At 36.7% G+C, this 21,079-nt stretch overlaps 2 protein-coding genes across 2 annotated transcripts; one reads left to right on the top strand and one right to left on the bottom strand.

Annotated features, from left to right (window-relative positions):
* The first annotated feature begins 1,043 nt into the window (after positions 1–1,043).
* On the top strand, positions 1,044–6,539 carry si:ch73-49p17.1 (protein LBH). The gene is made up of 4 exons (XM_056761574.1): positions 1,044–1,576; positions 3,431–3,515; positions 4,680–4,896; positions 5,059–6,539. Exons 2-4 carry the CDS (start codon positions 3,432–3,434, stop codon positions 5,109–5,111), a joined length of 354 nt encoding a protein of 117 aa, XP_056617552.1. The 5' UTR covers positions 1,044–1,576; position 3,431; the 3' UTR covers positions 5,112–6,539.
* A 6,805-nt stretch (positions 6,540–13,344) lies between these two features.
* si:dkey-45k15.1 (exocyst complex component 3) lies at positions 13,345–21,018 on the bottom strand. The gene is made up of 14 exons (XM_056760003.1): positions 20,705–21,018; positions 20,471–20,508; positions 20,164–20,322; positions 19,459–20,065; positions 19,281–19,365; positions 18,580–18,708; positions 18,068–18,168; positions 17,861–17,974; positions 17,639–17,762; positions 15,128–15,250; positions 14,896–15,048; positions 14,693–14,814; positions 14,459–14,600; positions 13,345–13,890 (listed from the first exon to the last, which is right to left on the bottom strand). Exons 2-14 carry the CDS (start codon positions 20,493–20,495, stop codon positions 13,888–13,890), a joined length of 1,887 nt encoding a protein of 628 aa, XP_056615981.1. The 5' UTR covers positions 20,496–20,508; positions 20,705–21,018; the 3' UTR covers positions 13,345–13,887.
* Between the last annotated feature and the right edge of the window lie 61 nt (positions 21,019–21,079).

Here is a 21,079-nt window from a genome sequence, read left to right as displayed (position 1 = left end):
CTCAGCCGCATGTCATTCCTAACCTGTGTGACTTCTGCATGACACAATTCCTTTGGACCAAATTGACTTGCTTTATATGGACACAAAATGGACAACCATTTCTCAAAATATATTATTTTGTGTTTCACATAGAAAGACAAACAACGGGTCATTTACAACTTTTGAATAACTTGAGATTGAATAAATGATGATAGAAATTTTATTTTTGGGTGAGGTCTCTTTAAGATACCTTATTAAATTATTATTATTTTGCTAGTTCTGATGTCAAGTTTTTGAAGTTCATTTTTGAAGAACTTTGTATTATATAATGTATATTCGTACTTCTCTAATAAACCAAATACATTTCTCACATAGCCTGATATTTTAGTTAACAATATGCAAACTTGATGGGAAACTGTTTGACTCAAAAGACAAATGGCGACACCTTGTGGTTTTGTTGATTTTCAATCACGATCACGAACTATCAATATAAATCCTATATGTTCCGATGTTCAAGGATTGGCATTAGTTTAAACCCTACAGTAGACAATACATCCATCTTTCTACATTCAATATTTGAGCATATCACAGTATTTTCCAAAGTAGCTGAGAACCTGTGATGTCATTACGAAAGATAGTGTCACTTATTCTGCTCGTCGAAAACGCCCCATAATAACAACAACAATAAGCAACAGCTTATCCTCAGTTCAATTCCTTTACAAAAACGCAAAACACTTGCTTAACTGTTCTTAAGCCATTCTGCAGACGATGAGCTAAGTCTCTGACGACAACTTACGTCATGCGCGGCTTGTAGGCTACTTGATTCGGATTGGCTGACCCGTCAAACGCAGTAATGCTTTTTAAAATTGACTGACGTATCAAAACTATTCTCTGCCAGTCAACATAATAAAACAAACGCATTTGATTCAGTCAACTTTGTATATACACAGAAAATATGAAACGCTTGGACTTTACTTTATGTGTCAGCAGGGGGCACTGTTGTCAACTGTTGTCAATGAGTGTCACGTTACGCCAGACAAGTTTAAAAACAGGGTACTACAACGTCATAACCACTAACGAGAACGAAGTTGAAGCTTCTATTGATGTGTATATTTTTAGTAAGCCTATTTACTCGTAATCCTGCATATAACAATCGGGTCACATCACATCGCACCATGTTGTTGTTTTTATTATTTTGAAGGACTTGAATGTCTTGTTATTCAAAGGGATTTAAAACGTCTTCTAAACCTTTGCGTTATTATCATAATCAGGCGTGATCGTGAAAATGGCATGAACAAACAGGAAGGGCTGAGTTTAGTTCGTGTCTCTCATAACCAATCATATGACGATTCATGGTGCTTGTATGCAGCTTGGAACATGTAAATGAATGACGCTGGCTGGATCAGCACAAGACTTATGACAGCATTCAACATTAACTTTCCGGCTGCAGGTCAGATGCGCACTGAAACTGTTCAAGTCAGCTGGCTTTGACTGATATACACGGAAGCCGTCTGTTCTGTTCGGTGTACCGCGGTGTCAAGAGAACATAATCTCAGTATCGGCGAATTCTTCAAGAAAATAACGGGATAAGAGCAAGGTAGGCGTGTGTGCTGTATAATTTCGCAATTTATTGCACATTTCCAGGCAAATGTTTATTCATCTGCGTAATTCCAAGGGAAATATTAGACGTAGAAGTTGGCCGAAATTGGGTTATGAATTCAGGTATTTTGTTTCTTTGCTGTTCTTGGTTTAAGAGTTTGTTGAGAGATGATATTAATGAATAAAAGTACATCAATTACGTATAATAGTCTCTTTGATGTATCTTACTGTTTATTACAACATGTATACAATACATATGCCTGCTGTATTGATACAACCTGATGAATTAAGTTTGGTCACATGTATGCGATTGTGTGAGTGAACTGTGCTGTACGTCTTTGAAACACCGTAAATGCTTTTTAATAGGGTTACATTTTAGTCACACACTGTACTATACGAATATGCTTTTAAATCACAATACATTATATGTCTTAAACTGTAGTTGATAATTAATTGGTGTGATAACAGATAAGAATGTTTCTTGAAAAAAAAGAAAGTGGGGTTCAAGGTTTAATCAGCTTGGAAAGCACTAGAAAACAGTACATGACAACACTTTGTTCTTATTTCATACAGATATTTAAATATACACAGTCTTGGCTGTCATTGCCTATTTGGTCTAGTTGATTCACATTCTTTGATGTTGAGATCTATGGGTGTGTTTTTGTGTGTAGGTGCATGCGTGTGGATCAACACCCATGAGCGACGGTTCAATTGAAAAGAAATCACTAATACACTTTGATAACATTTTTCATTCGGTGCCAAAATGCTTTGGCTGCAACACGATTTTTGAAGTCAGTATACATGCCAAATCATGTCTACAGTAGGTCTTTCGTGAGTTAAATGAGAGCAATTTATTGCAATTATAAATCCAGTAAAAGTTAAAGAAGAGGCTTGTCGGATTTTGAAGTTTGATGATGTGACATTGAAGTATCACGCGTATAAGTATGTGTTTGTATTTCAAGGCTAGGAGTTGAGCTGCCTTAATGTTTCTTTAACCTATAATCACAGGACAGGTCTTAGAAAGACGATCTGTCAGTTTTATTAGTATTTCACCATAATGTGGACATTAAACACACTGTAGACCAACGTTCAATGAGAACATTACTCAAACAATTATTTGCAGGCCCGGCATGCTGGGTCCTGGAAACTGGTTGCGTCTTTGTGACACCATTTTAGACTATAAAAATAGTAAATTCTTGATCCAGACCATTTGATTTACTAGGAGTTGATATCAATGTGTTAACTATAAAATGTTTATTATAGGTCACAGCATTCAGCTTTCACCTACTGAATAATTGAACAGGATTTGTGAGAGTGCCTGGTGGGTGGGTGGGTGTGCTGCTGCTTATGTGTTCATGCTTTTATTAGCATTCAGCATTTGACTTCTGTCTATTCAATAGAAACATCCTGCAGACCAGCGCCAGCCTGAAAGAGAAACGTTGAAGCCTGTTTGAAGGGTTATTGTTTTACACTTCTTGTTTGGGGATGAATTTGCATACCCACCTGCAGCACGACGCCAGCGTTGTCTCCGTCACGGCGCGGTTAAAGCCTTGAGCAAAGTTTGATGGCATGTTTGCTTGTGTGTGTCTTTTAAAATCACATTTCTGGCTATCAGACTTCCGCAGAAGTCGGGAAGGATTTTTTATGGATCACAGACTGTACAAGACTGATCTGCATTAGACACGATAGAGCATGAATTTAGATGAAGTAACATTTTATTCATATTAATAACCCAAATGGTCATGAAAGGTTGTTTATTGGTGTATTAAATGCAGTTAGACGATAGATATAGAGGTATATAGATTCGTTTGGTGTCAATTTAAGGCTTATACATTGTTTATTTTCTTAATAGAATGACGGATATAATGAACAACCCAGAACATAGTCGAGAAGACTTCACTGTGGGTGCTACAGGAGAGCAAGGTGTTTCTTTTCAGGTCTGTGTCTATTACAGTTTTTTCATCCACACACATCCTTTACCTTCTCATTATTTTTAGATAACCAAGTTGATCATTTCTTCAACAAGGACATCTCAACTCTCAACTGAACAGAACTGTTAGCTTGTCAAATAATCAATGAAAATGTTGAATAAGAATGGAAATTGTGTCATCATTTGTTCACCTTCATCACAGTAGCAGAAACTATTTCTTGACAAATATCCATCCAGGCTCTTTTACATATTGAAAGTAAATAGAAACTATAAAGTTTATTACGTATTAAAATAACACACCAAATTATCAACAAATCAATATAAAATACAATACATATTAAACAATAAATGCCATTTTGTTTCCTGTGTCTCATGACCAAACTTCATAGACATCCTCTGCATGTAAAGGCACCATATTTATTATGCTTCTGGATTTTTTTTTTTTATAAATTATTTTAGTCTGTTTGTTGCAGCAAGCTATCATATAACATTTTACATTCAATATGAAAAATGCATGTAGAAAAGAGTGGCCATGATATTCTTCAGATTCACTAAGGCCAATAATAGCTATAACGATTGGTGTGAAATCTGTAATATCCTGTGAACTATAGTATTGTGTGAGTGTGCCCTTAAGGTGCAATGTGGAGATTTTAGCAACATCTAGCGGTGAGGTTGAGAATTGCAACCAACGGCTCACTCCACCCCTTCCTTTCGATGCACTACTGTGGCTGACGCAGAACTAAGATGTCGTCACATTTTCATTTCTTTGCCAAAGGAGATTACATATTTACCAAACACGCTTTGTAGAGCAGTTTGTCCATTTAGGGCTACTGTAGAAACAACACTGTGAATTACATGTAAGGGGACCCGGGCTTTATGTAGATAGAAATAGCTCATTCTAAGATTATTATAACGTAATGCTTCATTATGTAAGGGCTTTACACACATCTGACATAGTTATGTATATTATATTGCATTTCTGTCAAGAGATTCTCCATAATTCTACACATTGTACCTTTATGATAAATACATACCATTGTTATCAGCAAAAATAAGGCTGAACCAATGGTGAAATCATTTCCATTTTGGAGTAACCATTCTTAGAAGTTTTTATTGGGAAAATCACATTTTGGCTAAATTATTCCTTTCAATGATACATCTGTATGTTCAGATTTTCCCAGATACAAAGGAGCGTCCCCCCAAGCTGTCCAAACGCCTCCCCTCTATCGTGGTGGAGCCCACTGATGGAGAGGTGGAGAGCGGAGAGTTACGTTGGCCCCCGGATGACCTGAGAACCACAGACCCCGCGAGCCATACGCACACACCCTCCCAAGAGATCACACAGATGTCTGATTCTCCAACCCAGTTAACACACAGCACGAGTGCAGGTGTGTGAGACTGGTGAGAGAGTAATCACCTTCTATTTTTTATAATCGTTTTCATTTATACCCACCTTCATTTGTGCAGTGGTCTGATAGCAACAATGCTGTGTGAATTCTGCGTGTTTTAGTTAACAGCAGATTGACTGTGCATGCTTTTTCTTCTCGTAGACGAAGTCAAGTGCAGCGATCTGGAAACATCAGTGCCAGCTGAGCGTGACTGAAATTTACTAAAGATATTTTCACAAGTCTATCATTATCACAAGTCTCAGTTCTCATTCGGAAGATTCACACTGACAACAAGCCCAAAAGCAGCAAATCTCGCATGCAGGTGTTAATTAGAGCAGAGCTCACAATGCTATGTACATCTGAACACATTCATGGCTTTGAAAAGACTTCACATAGTTTAAAATAACTTTTGTACGTGGATGTGATTAATATTGCATTACGTTGCATGTAAAAATTACTGAAGATAATCGAGAGATTTTCCAAGAAGTACTGAAATTGATGTACCTTATTTCTCTTTTTAATCTCATTCTCACATTTATAATGATTTCATTTTGGCATAAATAATCTTGACAGCTGTCTCTGTATCAAAAGGACAACATTGTTACTGTTGTATATAATATGAAACAAAACAATGTCCAGGTTTGTAATGACCAGCCTTTTAGAACTTTCTGTTCCTTTAGACAGAAAAAAATATTATTCGCATACATGTTTCATATCTAAAGCAAATGCCTAGCACAAGTTTCTCTCAACTACTGAGTTTGGATGGTCAAATAGTGAATATTATGTGAACATTATTCATTACACCCTCAACGGCTGAAAACGTTCTGTGAGGAGACCGCACGCGCACACCCTGGAACATCTGCCTGAAGCTTTGGAGGAGCGGCTGCCATAGAACTTCAAACATGTCCGCCTGTCAATCATTCGAAGGACAAGCACCTACTTATCCCTCCAAGCTCTGGTTGACTCTCGGCAGACTTATATTTATCAGGGGCTTGTTGTGCACACAATATTTTCAAAGATGTGCCAAACAAAGCACAATAGCTGGAGCTGGAGGCTCTTACTGGGTCAAGGACAGAGACTGCGTGTTATACTGGATCTGAACTTCATTTAGAAACACTTTATCTTTATTGCAATAGTTATAGTTTAGATAAAACTGACTGATGTAGTGAATTTCATGTGCTTTTGTAATTCATATTACACACACATTGGTCCTGGGATATGTTCACATTATCTCTGATGATGAATTTGGCTTAAAGTGTATTTATGTTGTTTTTAGCCTATTTTAAAATAGCTTTTAATATGTGTCTTCTACAAAAACAATACAAAAATCTTAGACTAGCTCATCGCTGGTGTATTTTTTGTTTGCATGCATTGAAAATTGTCCTTTGGTCCCATACATCTATTAAGTTGAATAATTAATCAGCTGATACACACGCTGAAGGTTCATTCTACCTGAACTGATACTGACCATGTAAAATGTTGTTTAATGTTTTTATTCTATTTTTGTTTTGTTTACTAAAATGTACCAAGATTAACATCCAATTGCCTTCTCATCATAAATTGGAACTGATATTTTTATACACTGCTCCTATATGTTGTTTAGCAGAATTGTTTTATGAGAATAAAGATTATTATTCAAATAATGGCAGTGTTCTTTATCTCAATCACAAACTCACACTTTTACTTTACTATTTTATACTTAACTTTGGTTAAATAAATAGTTCAATGGGTCGCGGCCCTTACAATGTGGATGGCTAGCCAAGTCCATGATCTGTATTTCATCAGTATGTGAATGTATTAAATATTTCTAAATATTTCTAAAAACGCACACTTGTTCTACCGATTATGCAGATTAGATGAATATTTCTGAACTGTATTAATCCATACAAAACCTATTAATATTAAACATCAAACTGGTGATGTTTCTTAAAGAATTCTATATGAAGAGCACAAATTCATTGCATGTTTCTGGCCTCTTTTGATTGACAGGCTAAATCGGCCCTGATCATCTACTGCAGGGTTTTTTCAAATCTTACCCTGGAGGGCCGGAGCATTGCAAAGTTTAGCTCCAACTTGGCTCAACACACCTGTTTGGAAGTTTCTAGTCTGCTTTGTAAGACCTTGATTAGCATTTCAGGTGTGTTTGATTAGGGTTGAAGCTAAACTTCGCAGGACACCTGCCCTCCAGGACTGACTTTGGACACTCCTGCGTTAGTGTAAAAAATAGCTTTTATTGATCAATACTGCTTATTGCACAATATATCGGTGCATCTCTAATTAAAATCAATTAGTAAATAAACGTGTTCCTCTTTCAAAATAAATCTGCGTTGTGACATCAGACGGGGTAACTTAAGCAAAGCAGTCCTCACGGTCAACACCTTCCAACTATTCGGTACCTCCAAAAAGATCAGAGATTTAGCAGAATAATTCTGTATAGTGAGATGAATGATCTTCCACATGAGGACATCACTGGGTTGCATGTTAAAGAGTAAATATTTTGTGATTTTTAAGGTCCTCCTTTGGTATATAGAGTGTCCAACAACAAGTTTACGTACATACAAGATGTAATAACACTTTCATTTTTCTTATAATTATTATTACCTTACTTCTTGACTGAATTCGTTTGGCGATTCATCTGTCTAATCCCCTCCTTTCTGTCAGCCTACTCTGTTCTGATTGGTCAGATTGTCTACTGTGATTGGTCTACCGTGATAAGCAATTCAAATGGAACATAGGCGTCACCCAGTGACACAAATCCGACCCGGTACAATTATTAGAACAATACAAAAACTTTCTTATTCTTTCACTTTCGGCTTTACACACTGCATGAAATGAGATTTTACACTTGTACAGTTTTGTTGACCTTCATCCTTGAATTGCAAAGAGACAGCAGACGGAGATCCAAGAAACAGACATAAAGTATAGGTCTAAATACAAAATGAGCAAAGCCCAGAAACTCATATATGACCTGAATGAGTGAGCTTAGAATGATACTGCCTGGAGTGTGCTTGTATTAGAAGAATATTTCAGATGACACAGAAAGAGGACATGACGAGATTAAATCTTTCATGAAGCTCCATGACCTTTTCTGTGATTAATGTGACCCTGATGACTTTAGTTCTGTCGGCCTCATGTAACGGGCCATTTGCTGGCCTACACGCTGAGCCAGAAATCCTCTAACGAAATGAAAACAGCAACCGGCCTTAAAAACACCCATGCGTAACATTTCCCCAATCACTTCGCCTGTCCTCCGTTAATGTTATTGTGTTCTCTTTTATCTCTGGTCCACTTCAGTCAAAGCCCTCTGTGCTGGGTAACTATGGTGATTGTTTAATGCAGGGGTTTGGTTACATCAGAAATGGATAGTGGCACTTGACCCAGTTCAGCAGGAGCCTGATTAGCAACACAGCTATGGGCCATGCTCGCCACATCACCTCCATCATTACCATCATCATTATCATTGTAGTCTCAATCTTAAATCTTTATTTGCTCTTGCCATTTCATGAGATTTCTTCTGTTTTATATCCAGGGCAGAAAAGCACCAGATCTCTGATTTAAGGTGTGTCGCCCATAAACAGTCGTCTTACTGGAAAGTGCTGTAATAAAGTTTCTCTCTGTAGTTAAAGAGATTTGCTTTTATCTCTCTCTCTCTTTGCCTCAGCTGGCTTCAAACAGCTGATTTCAGCCAGGTGAGACCATAAAGAAAAAACACCTGCAACTACACACCAACACACACATATACTTATCTAGAACATGGCATAGACTTCTGTTGTTTTATACACAGCTAGTTCAAATACAATGATCTAACCCTAAAAGAAAAGTTTGCATTATTACAATTTAAAAAAACTTTAATTATTATATTTGATTTTGTGTCATAAATGAGGACTCACCCAGAGGTTCTGCTTGGATTTTTATTTTTTGCTCACTTTTGTGTACTGTACAAACTCATCTCCAAAATATAGTTGAGCACTTTAACACACACGCACTGAACATCCCCTGTCCTGTTTTTGAAACATTAATAAACAAACTTTTGTAATTTGTTCATATTTGATAGTGTGATGCATTCACTTTACTTAGATTTGCATTTGCTGTACTTAAATGAAATACACTACAGGTCAAAAGTTTAGCATGATTCGACAAAAATGTTTCTCATTATCTCAAAATATGAAAAATATAAGTGTGGCAACATTTTAATTTTATTCATTTAGAAAACAAACTTTTAATACTTAAAAAAATAGAACTCGGACCAAATAATGCAACCATGAAAAGCATTAAACCAAGAGTCCAGGATAGATGGCATTTCTCTCTTTTAATTTCTCTCTGTTTAAAAATCTTCCCAGGGTGAGACCTCGAAAAATTGGATGATAAAATGTCAAGAACAATTTAGTAAATTCTAGGTAACTATTTTGAAGATGGTATTCTAAAATGTGGAAGACATAAATAATGTTTTTTTTTATACAAAACAACATAAAGTGAAGTCATTAAATACATTTTTCCTCAGTATGTTTGTTCCCTGGGATCAAACCCATGACAGTTGTGTTTCTTACTCAATGCTCTACCAACCCTGTTAACTGTCACCCGTTCCGTATATGGGACAAGTTTGCGTCAATATTGTGCATGCAAATTCTAATCAAATCGTGACAAACTATATATCATTGGAAAGGTCTAAGACTCAAGAATACAGATTTCTTTGGTGTTTTTTTTAATAATTTATGTAGGGAGAGTAATTGATTATTTTTGATTGTCATCCGCATAAAACCATCCAACATAATGTAAAGAACATTGTATCCTTAAAATTGACTGTGTAAAGCCATTTCAGACATAGAAATCATTGTAAATATATATTGTTTTACGTATATGTGTTGTTTTTAAATATATATTAAGGGTGTCAGTGCAGATAATCGTACAATCTATTTCCTTTTCATCCATTTGTTGACATCAAGACCTCACTACATATTTTCAACCAATGTCATTTCATACCTGTGTTTTCCGACAGTGTGTGCGTGCCTACAGTATGTGTATTCTCTGTCTCACCTTCTCTGGTGTGGTTTAGGTGACAGATGGATCACGAAGAGCTTGACGCTTATCTGTCAGTGCTTTGTTTGTGAAGAGAGGCTTTCATGAGAACTCTATTATAAGCCTTGCGGTGTTGTGCGTGTGTATGTGGGGTGGGCCCTATGGGGGGGGGGGTTTAGGGGGGAGGGGGAGGTGGGATGGTTGGTTGGTTGGTTGAGACTAAGGTTAGCATACACAATACCATAAAGATGAACAGTGTCGGTCCATTTGATGCCACATAAAATTATCTTATTGTCATTTTGGGAGTCAGGTCTGTTTAAAACATAAAGTGACTTAAACAATTTACATAAAAGGAATCAAGTCACGTCTGATGGAAGCAGTCAGAGCATAAAAACCCAACCCTGAAGATTCAGCCCCTGGGTAGATATCTGAATAAAATCATGAATGAGAACGCCAATCTAGGTCGATTCAGTTAATTCTGATCTTCATGAGTTTTTGATTTTAATAAACTACATATTCAAGATGAAACAGAATCAAATGAGCCCCTTGGGGAATTAAGGGCTTCACGTCTGCCTTTGTTGCCAATTCTGTTTGTTCTTTCTTACCCATAATGCCATGCAGCTCTTATTCATGCCTCTCACTTACGCTTTTTCACGCTCGGAAACCTTTCCTTACAGCTCAAGATGGTGCTATTTCATCCGCAGACAAGTTTGAGTGAAACAGCAAACATCTGATAGCGATAAAGAGGAAGAATAGGAGTGTTTTAGGGTGAACAAGTGCAAGATTCCATGCAAAATAAACTGTGTAGCACATCAGACGTGGTTGTCTGGGATGTTGTGCCGGTTTGCTTTCTCTGTGGCTTCAAACCTTTGTTTTGCTTTTGGCTGTGGGCCTATTATGCATGCAAAGCTTTACATTTGCATCAACAAAATTAGCTTCTCACAAGCAAAAGTTCCTCTGTATTGAATATGATTCATGTTTGTCAGTTCGGATACAGGAACTAAGAGGTAATTGAAGCTCAATACAGATGCCGTTTGTAGCTTTGCTCTGTTTCTTGCAACGAGAGTAAAAATCTAGGACAGTCTGGTTTTATTTTTGGTTGGGCAATAATCAGCATTTGGACCAGATTGTCCCTCATTTGCTGTGTATTTAAAGACTTTGAGACTTGAAAAACAAACTACATTTATACATCTGTTCTGGATAGTGGAGCTTAGAATGAGTCCTTATGGGATAGGCTTCCTTGCCTTTTTCAATGTACACATTTAAAAAATAAATGGCAAGTTTGATTGCTTAGAAGTAACCTTTTTTCATGAAGCCACAACATATGAGGCTTTTGTCAGAGCAGATGGAATATTAATGCTTCCCTTAGCAAACACTATAAAGCATAAATGATTTATAAATGTAACAGTGAGAATGAACAAAAAATATCTGTTGCAAACTCTTGTTATTTTTCATGCAGCTCGGTTGGTATGGCATTGCATCAGCAACACAGAGGTCAATGGTTCGAATCCAATAGGAAACACATATACTGTACTGTACATACTGTAACTTGAATGCACTGTTTCTTTAAAAGAAGGTTGGTCATTCCATGAAACAAGGAAGATTGTACGGCTATTACTGAAAACACATCTTTGGATAAAAGCGTCTGCTAAATGACAAATGCAAACATATTTCATTTTTTGAACACCATATTTGTTGTAATCAAATATGTGGCTTGAGTTCCAAATTTGAACTAAAATCAGCACCTTATATCTCTAAAAATCCCAATTGCTCTAAAATTTCAAAATGAGTTCAACAAAATTTACTAAATAACATGAGAGCGCATGGCATGCATGATATACAAAATCATGCATATTGTTTAAATAACGAAGATCATTTTCACAAGTAATAGTTTTCTATCTTTTTATGATGTAACGGGATAGAGTTGTTGAGATTGACAACCACTATATCACAAATTAAATAAGTTCTAGTTATAAAAGAAGGTAGTAACTAGCCTTTGTCTAAACACAGTGTTGTTCAGAAGACTTCTATTATGTCACTTCCTGCTAATGATGTCACACAAGCATCAGTTTATGATGTTTTTGGGGGGGGGGAAATGGGTTGTGTAACGAGGTTGAGGGGTTACTAAGGTATTGAACAATGTATATAATGTAAATTTAATGGATGCATGGACTATTTTCTCATTTTATTATTCATATCTTAAGCACACCTTCATAGAAGGCCATGAGGGACAATATTATAATATAAAGATAAAATGTATGTCATGTTCTAAGCTTTATTTAAGGAGACAGTTCAATTGATACAAAAAGGTTTTAAAATAGATTTTGGTGACCCAATAGATAGAATACACTTAAAAAGGTCAGAGGCACTCAAATCACACCAGTTTTGTGGAATGACTCAGGTCTCTGCCAAATTTATAAATGTTTTTTTACATGGATGTTTTTCAGCGTTGTGTGTTTGCTTATGCCCTTTTTGTTGCTGTTGTCAGCAGCATGTTGTAGGCTACTAAAACTATTTTATAATAAAGATAGGTCCAGGGTATTTCATAGCAATGCTCTTACAGTCCTTCAAATCACCGTACAGGGTCTTTGAATAATATACCACTGTTGAAAGGGTTCTTTAAAGCCCCAATTTAAAGTCTCTTTACAAACCCATACATCTATTATAGATTTAAGGGTTGGGTGGATATAGGACACGTGCCTGCTGTGTCTGCTGTGTCTCAGTATGACACCCCCTCACGATAAGTTTGGGTGAGAGAACGCTTGAGGCATTCAATATGAAGAACTGTCTGAGAAGTCTGGAACAATGAGCTAAATATATAACAGTGTTTGAGCGGCAGAGACATCATCCCTGATATGTACTTTCACATACAAACACACATCTTGAAAATGACACAGCACTCAGGAAGTCATCACCGCCTCCTGTCTCTATATACAAATCAGCCAGAAGATATTTGAATAAGCTCTTGAGAGAAAAAGGTAAGAGAAGAGGACGGGGGGAGAATTATACAACGAACGGGCAAAGTAGGGCAAGTTGCAGAAAAAGAAAGCTTAAGGATTCATAGGGGTAAATAGAAAGTGATGGATGCACAAAGCAGAAGAAAGATGGGCAAATGTAGAAAATGCTGGAATACTGCTATTTTTAACAGATCAGGTTTATCAGCGGAAAACATTGGGTTTAAAAAAAATTCCCCTCAATAAAACACTGTTTATTCTGAATCTAAATATGCTAAACATTTGCAAGAAAATATCTTACTAAGATCTTGCAATATCATCCAAATATCTTTAAATCCCCTGCTACCCATGTTACAGAAACTCGATTCTGTTGATAAGATTGTAATCCTCACAACATCTGGATACAAGCTAGTGGAAAGCCTTCTGACCTCATATCGCACATTCACTCACTCACACAAACAAACAAACACACTCAATATTTGCATATGGAATTGCATTGAATTTATTTATTATGACATTAACAAACATTTAGGTTCCTTTGTTATGGTTTTACTCTAACAAATATAAAAGCAAATAAAAATGGACATGCTCATATTAACATGAAGCATGATTTCACACAAAAAAGATAACGGACAAGTCAGAAAAAAGGAGTAAACGTAAGCTTTTGTAAGTACAGGGGTCTATCCAGCATTAACCTGGATTAATGATTGTACAGTCCAGACATGGTTATGTACAATATTAAGTTTTACATTTACATGATTGTTATCAAATAAGATAAACAGAATGAATCCCTCACCTCTTTTGCATAATTGTGTGAAGGAAATGCAAATATCTCGTCTGTAGTTGGCTGTCTCCCTCTAGTGGCAACAATAAACTAATATATACCTGTACACTAAATAATCTTTTGCCTGTTTTGTACTTTTAACGTATAACAATCCCTGAAAACATTATAAAAAATTGGAGTATTTTCCCAAATTGCAGTAGCTTCTCCTCAATACGACGGTTCATGAAGAAGTATATCTCACTATAAAAGATAAAAACAAAATAAATTGGAGACCAATACAGTTAAATCACATTATAATTTTATATCAGTTTTTTTGGTTTTGTTCATGCATGCAAGATTTGTTTGTGCTTGTAGCATTCTTGTTGTGGGTGTTTTTTCTAAACCTTTAACTACATCATACAGTATTTCAGCCTAAACCCCTTAGACTTCATTCACATTCAGCCAAAAGACTTAATACGAACATTGTTTTTTGGTTACTTTAACCAGGGACGTTTCTTTTTATATAAACTTTATGCTGTTAAAGAAATGTAAGATTTATGTTTACAACTATATAGACCTACATTGATAAATTGTTCAGCATTAAAAAAACATATGTGATTATGAAAATTTTGTTCTCAATTTTAACCATTTGCTAAAACTGTTCTACTGCTGCCTTGAAAACATTAGCATTGTCTTTAAGACATGCAAATATAGTTTAGTTTCTTTATTTATTCAAGCTAATCATTTTAGTTTTTAATTGCAAACCAGACCATATTTTTATCAGAAAGTTTTTCTTACAGATCTAGTGTAGGGAAAAACAGCAAAATACCTTCATGTCAATGAAGAAGCTGTGCTCATGAATGATGTTGGCAGTGTCCCGTTTGAGCAGATTAAACTGATTAATAACCTGATGTCTCTCCAAGCTAAAACCATTGTCTCTGAAGTACAACACCGCTGACATTTGCTTCTTGCTAGAAATGGAAAGGTGAATACAGTATGAAGATACACTGCAAGTGAACAAAAAGTAAAAAAAGAATGTGTTGAAAATGATCTCAATGCTTACCTGATGTCTGGGTAATCGCTAACTAATGGATGTAAAATATCTTTGATACTTTTCTCATTTTCCATTCCTATAATATCACTAAGGTAATTCCCCAGTGGATAAAGCCAGTCTAAGGACGATCCCTGAATAGGGAGGAATACTTTTTTGAATATGATAATATAATGTATATTTTCCATGATTTTATGACAGTCTGATAGTGTTACCATTTCCTCAAACAGTTTCCTGAGCTCTTTCCATTGTGTTCTCATTTTATCAGCAGCTTCTTCATTCTTGCTATTCTTACATGAAAACTTTTTCTTCATCAGTTGTGAGACATATTCTTTTATCACATAATAGTGCACATCATTTACGAAGCTCTGTGAATACAGACGCTATGAGTTAAACATCATTCCCTACAGCTTTGAGAGATTCCCTTTGAGCAAAAATGGAATTTACCTGAGATGCTGGTTTCCTCATGGATTTACAGAGTCCAGAGTAACTCTCAATTCTGGATGTTACTTCTGTAAAATCTTCATCAGTTTTGATCCATTTCTTTGTCATCATACCATTTATATAAGGCTTTGCGAAAATGTAAATTACACATTAGATTATACATTTGTAGTTTTAGACCTGGAATCCTTTTTTTATGTGACATCTCAAGACATAGGCATATTCAGTTTCGCAGGTACATTTACTTTACAATTGAATTCTATTTGTTAACGTTAGTGAACGCATTAAGTAACCAGAGGTGAGTAGTAATGCGATACATTTATTTATTATTATACATTTCTAATAGACAATCTGTACTTTTACTTTGTTACATTACGTGACCTTCGTTCTTTCATCTTTACTTGAGTAATTTTTTTATTGCATACTTTTTTACTTTTACTCAATTTTTTTTTGTTAATAGCGACTTGAACTTTTACTTGAGTAACAATATCTGTAGTTACCTGTACTTTTACTTGAGTAAAAATTTTGGCTACTCTACCCATCTCTTTAAGTAACAAGACCAAACAGTGAGCAGCATGGTTTTTTAGCATGTATCATTCCTTGTATGCAGGGGTGGATTAAGGTGGTCAGGAGCCCCTAGGCTGCCCTTTGTGTGAGGCCCTCACCCTTATGTGGCTTTCAGGTGCCTTTTACGCTTGCAGTTTAGTTCGGAACAGGGCACGGTTTGCATAAGAAATAGCGAATGTGAAAGCTGTCTTGTGGACTGGGGTGCCACCAGGGTACCGAACTCTGTGCCTTCGTTTTGGCAGATTAAAATGTATTTACTGGAATAAAACTCTTGTAAAACATGATAGCGTGGGTCATTTCACTTGAATGTTTCACTTGAAATGGCAAATGAATGTTAATACGCTGTTTCCTGAAACACTTTGTTTGCAAGCAGCAGAAAGCTGTCTGCATGCAACAAACATACAGTACCCAGATAGCACATGTACATCTGTAAGATCTGGAGTTCTGGAAAATATCTGCTGTTTAAAACCTTCTGCTAAACATCTTAGAAAGAGCTGTTGTACATCCATCCATCCATCCATTTTCTACCGCTTTATCCGAACTACCTCGGGTCACGGGGAGCCTGCGCCTATCTCAGGAGTCATCGGGCATCAAGGCAGGATACACCCTGGATGGAGTGCCAACCCATCGCAGGGCACACACACTCACTCACGCACGCACTCACACCCTACGGACAATTTTTCCAGAGATGGAGCTGTTGTACATCCGCTTTAAATCAAACACATCTTGCTAGAGGTCAATATGACATCTGACAGCAGACATCTCAGAGATGTAGGGCAGATGAGCAAACAGAATCTGCCACTTCACTTGTAAGACCAAGTGTTGTTTACTCTGCTGCACATAATTGCCCAAAGTGAATAAAACGCACGACATATTGACTCGTGTTCTCTTAATCTGTTTACTATCATACCCTGCACGTTTGTGTTGACGTTAAGCAAACGTACCAGGGTTTTACAGAATCAAGCTGGTGAAACCAAACCAATGCTGCAGGGGGCGCCAGAAACAATCGCACGGGTTGGACAGCAGCAAATGTGCCCAGTCTGCAAACGACCTAAATCATTATGCATATATTGCGATACATGGTCAACAGCAAAGTGCCCTGTTCCTGTTTGCTTAGCAACGGCAGATGCCAGGCGAGCTCAAGCTCCCACCGCTTTAGAAAAATGGAAAGCATCGCAGCTCGGGTTCTCTGTCCAGCATGTGGAATATGGTGGAATAACTCCCTGAAATATTACCGATGACATGATGAGCTAGCTGCTGCAACAGCTAAAGGATCTCGCTGCAGGTGTTTGAACCGCAGAACAAATGTTGGCCGACATGAGCTGCCAGTCCTATGGCTCCATGGTCACTTTGTTCTTTTAAGCTTTGTATTACTTGTTTTTGTGCTTCACTATTGTACTTTCTACAGGACATTCTGCCGGCTAGCAATAGCAGTGACGTAAATGAAAATGATTGACATGATTTCACCAGCTGCTGATTGACCCAAATGTCACATCTATCCAATCATCTGCCTGTATATTTTTTATGGGCCAATGAGGATCTTTTTCTTTGTTCGCGCTGAAGTGCATTTAAAATAAAATAAAGAAATCTGGCCACACAGGGGCCCCTGCACACGTGGGGCTCATAGGCTGCGGTCTAAGCAAGCATGTGCGTTAATACGTGCTTGATTGTATGGTAGATAATGCCATTACAACTGTTCATCTTAGTTCATTGTGCATTAACTAATTTTAACAGCTTAAGCTTTGCTTCAAAAATATATTATTAAATCCTTAAATTAACATGAACTACATTAATCAACACAAACAAGTATTGTTAATTGTTCTTTCATATAAGCTAATGCAGTAACGCATGTTAACAAATACAACTTTTTTGTCAAGTGTTACCTAAAACAAATCAGTTTGACAGTAATAGCTGATATGCTAGTTATACTGTTCATTCTTTAAGGCCCACCTTGATATCTGTTTTGAAATGTTCCATTAGGGTCTGACGGAGTCTTTGTGTCACTTCGTCCATGTCTTTCTCCAGCTGCACCACCTGAGTTAAACAGCTCTCTCTATAGCATTGCATTTGCTCTCTGTAACAACAATACAGGATTAAAATGATTTACAATATAGGCCTCCAACTATCTAATGTAATAAAGATGTAAGCAATCCAATTTCACGGTGGACTTACTTGAGTAAAAGAAAAGTGTTGATATATGTGATGTGATAATTGACCCACAGATACAAGTCCAGCAGGTCTGAGGTCAGCAGAGAGCGGGTGTGCTCTCTGAACTCTTCTTCAAATCTTAAAGAGAAGGAAACAATCAGAGATCACATGAGGTGTGTGCATGATGTATAAATTTATGAGCTCATGGTGTAATGATGCAGTGGTACAAACCTTTTATGAAATTCATGAATCTCCTCCAAAGAAAACCTTACAAACATCTTCCCATGATCCTCATCGATCTCTTTAAGCTGCTGTGCATAACTTGCTGTCATCTAAAAAGACAAATGTTAAGGAATTGGGTATATTGTCAAGGGTTGATATCAGACAAAAACTCTGCTTGATATACTGATCTGTTTTATCAGTCTATGGTGGCGTTCAGTTGAGCCACTATGAGTGGATGGACCAATTTAATGATGTCTTTAGTACTTTTCTTGACCTTGACAACAACTATAACCATGATGTCTTTGAGGAGGCCATGTTAAGTCTTTACCCGCTGTCTGCACCTGGGTCCTCTGTCCTTGTTCCCTTACCGTTCATGACAGTTTATAGATTATGATTCTGGATTACCCTTTTAATAAACACTGCATGTGGATCCTCAACCTTGTCTCTCAGAGCAGTATTGTGCAATATTAAAAATACTTAGTGCTCTGCACTGCGAATAGGATAGTGCCTACATTAAATACCTGACAGATTTCCATGTTGAATTGTGAGGTAAGGAATCCTTCATCTGTTGTGTTTGGAGTTTTCTTCATTTTCCAAACCTTGTCTCTTTCCAAGTTGATAATATTCTCCAGTTCAGCTTTAAAGTTCTCCTAATGACAAATGTGCAGCATTACAAACATGGTGTCATGTGGTGTACTTTTACTACATGATATTCTGTCATGAATTACTCAACCTCAAGTTGTTCCAAACCTGTATACCGTTTTTTTGTTCTGTGGAACACCAAGAAAGATATTTTGAAGAATGTTAGCAAGTGATATTTCTGGGGCACCATTGAATACCATTAAGATGGTGGTCAAGGGTGCCCCAGAACTGTTTGTTTTCCTTAATTCTTCCAACAGAACGACACATTTATACGATAACTATTTCTACTATGGTAGTGCCCCAGAAATGTCAGTTGCTAACATTCTTCCAAATGTCTTTCTTTCTGTTGAACCAAACAAACCAAATTTATACAGATTTGGAACAACTTGAGGGTGAGTAAATCATTTTTTGAGTGAATGTCCCTTCAACACTGAATGTTCAAAGACCATTTTTTAAACCTCTTTTGCAGAACAAAGTAACTTAATAAAGTGGTAAACAAACATCTTTGAGATTTGTTTATATGTCAATGTATAAAAAATAAAACACTGAAACAAGAAGAGCTTAATGTGATATATCTCACCATCAGCCGATCACAATATGCAGACTTGATTTTCTTGAGGAAGTCTTGGTCCAGTGTAACAGCTCCCTGGTCTGTTCTCAGATCACTGTGAAAACACCAGGAAACAATATATAAACAAATGAATTAATGTACATGTGGTATTATATACATGTACTGTCTTGCAAATTCAGCAGCCTACCCGGGGCAGCTACGAATAATGAAGTCTAGGAGAGTCTTGTAATCTTTTGCATCTGTCACCTTTTCCAGAATTTCCTTCAAATGCTCCTCCGCAACCTCATGATAGCAGGAGACGTAGGTTTCAAACACATTAAAGTCTTTTGGATATGAGCTGAGAAGTTCTGATGTAACTCTCTTCAAATCATCCTCAATCGCTTTACCCAGAAGCCCCAGGTGTACAGCCAACCATGACGTGTTCTGTTCAGGCTTGTCCAGTGGAACTTTCTTCAAGCTGTCTCTAACCCCGTCTCGTACCGCATTCCTCAACATCTCCATCCATCCCATCATCATTTCTGATTTCTTCTTTTCCTCCAGGACTATAGTGACCACTTGCCCAAGTAACTCTTTATTGATAGATGGCAGCGTACTAGAACGCACAATATCAGCTATTTTGTTCTTTAGGGTGTCAAAGAGCATACTAATGTCTGTCTCTTTATTGACTAGATCCACGTCAGAAGCTCCTTCTTCTAAAGCTCCTCGCTTCTGCTCAATATCCAGGCGAAGGGAAAGAAGATTCACATAAGCCTTTTTAAGCTCATCCGTTTTTATATATTCCCTTATCTGTAAAACTGTTGAAGAAACAAAGGGACAATGACAAAGGGTGTTGTTTTTTATTACGCAGCGTAAGATTTCATTGCACAACACCAACAGTTGTAAATGGATTTACCCGAACACGGCTTAGAAGGGATATGTGTTTCCTTAATTTGAAATATCTCAGTAATTTCTTGTTCTTTATCAAATGAAGAAGATAGTTTCTTTGACATTCTCCTTCTAATGCGTGGAGCACTTTTTCTGAAATTAGATAACCTGCGAAAGATTCCCCCAGCTGTGCAAACACAAAAAAATATTAGTCAAGAAATGTTTTACTTGATATTATTATGGACGTCTTCATTTATAAAGCAGGAACATTAATGCTTGTCATATGATAAAACATAAGGTGAATTGTGATTCTGTGAATTGATCGATTTTCTTACCAGGTGTTGTGGGAGACTTGTCCATTGTTACACTCAATCTGAACAGAAGAAGGTCATATATCATAAAAAGGTAAAATAACAAATCTATAAACATTAATATTTCAAATGTTAAAATAAGTTATGACAATTATTACAATGTCATATTATTAAACACAAACAACAGTAAGAATAATATCAAACTCAATATATTAAGGGAAATACATTTTGGTAGGTAAAGTGTGCCGTCGATCTTACCTGACCGATTTTCCAGAAGTGTCTGTTCTATTTACTCTGCTGTTGGCTTTGAAAGTCAGAGTTTACTTTCACTTTCTTCTTTATCGCCAATGGAAGGCGTGTTCAGGTAAAGGGTCATTTAGGTAAAGCCATGTACGTTTGTTTTTAGGTTTTTATAAGTGCTTTAATAGGTAGTTTGGGTTTTGAGAAAGCAAAGAAGCTTTCACAATACAAAGTATGGCCTCATCCATTCTTTCCGTAGATTCTTTTCATCGTGTTCTTATCTTTTCTATTATCAGTCATTTCCTCTTTTATTACAGTCGAGTTCCATTTCACAGGGTTTCAAATGTTAATCAACAAAGATCCTTAAAGGTTAATAATTATTAACATTACTAA

This window comes from Triplophysa dalaica, chromosome 11 (assembly GCF_015846415.1).
Source record: "Triplophysa dalaica isolate WHDGS20190420 chromosome 11, ASM1584641v1, whole genome shotgun sequence".
NCBI lineage: Eukaryota > Metazoa > Chordata > Actinopteri > Cypriniformes > Nemacheilidae > Triplophysa > Triplophysa dalaica.
This window is presented reverse-complemented; position numbering and strand designations above follow the sequence as displayed.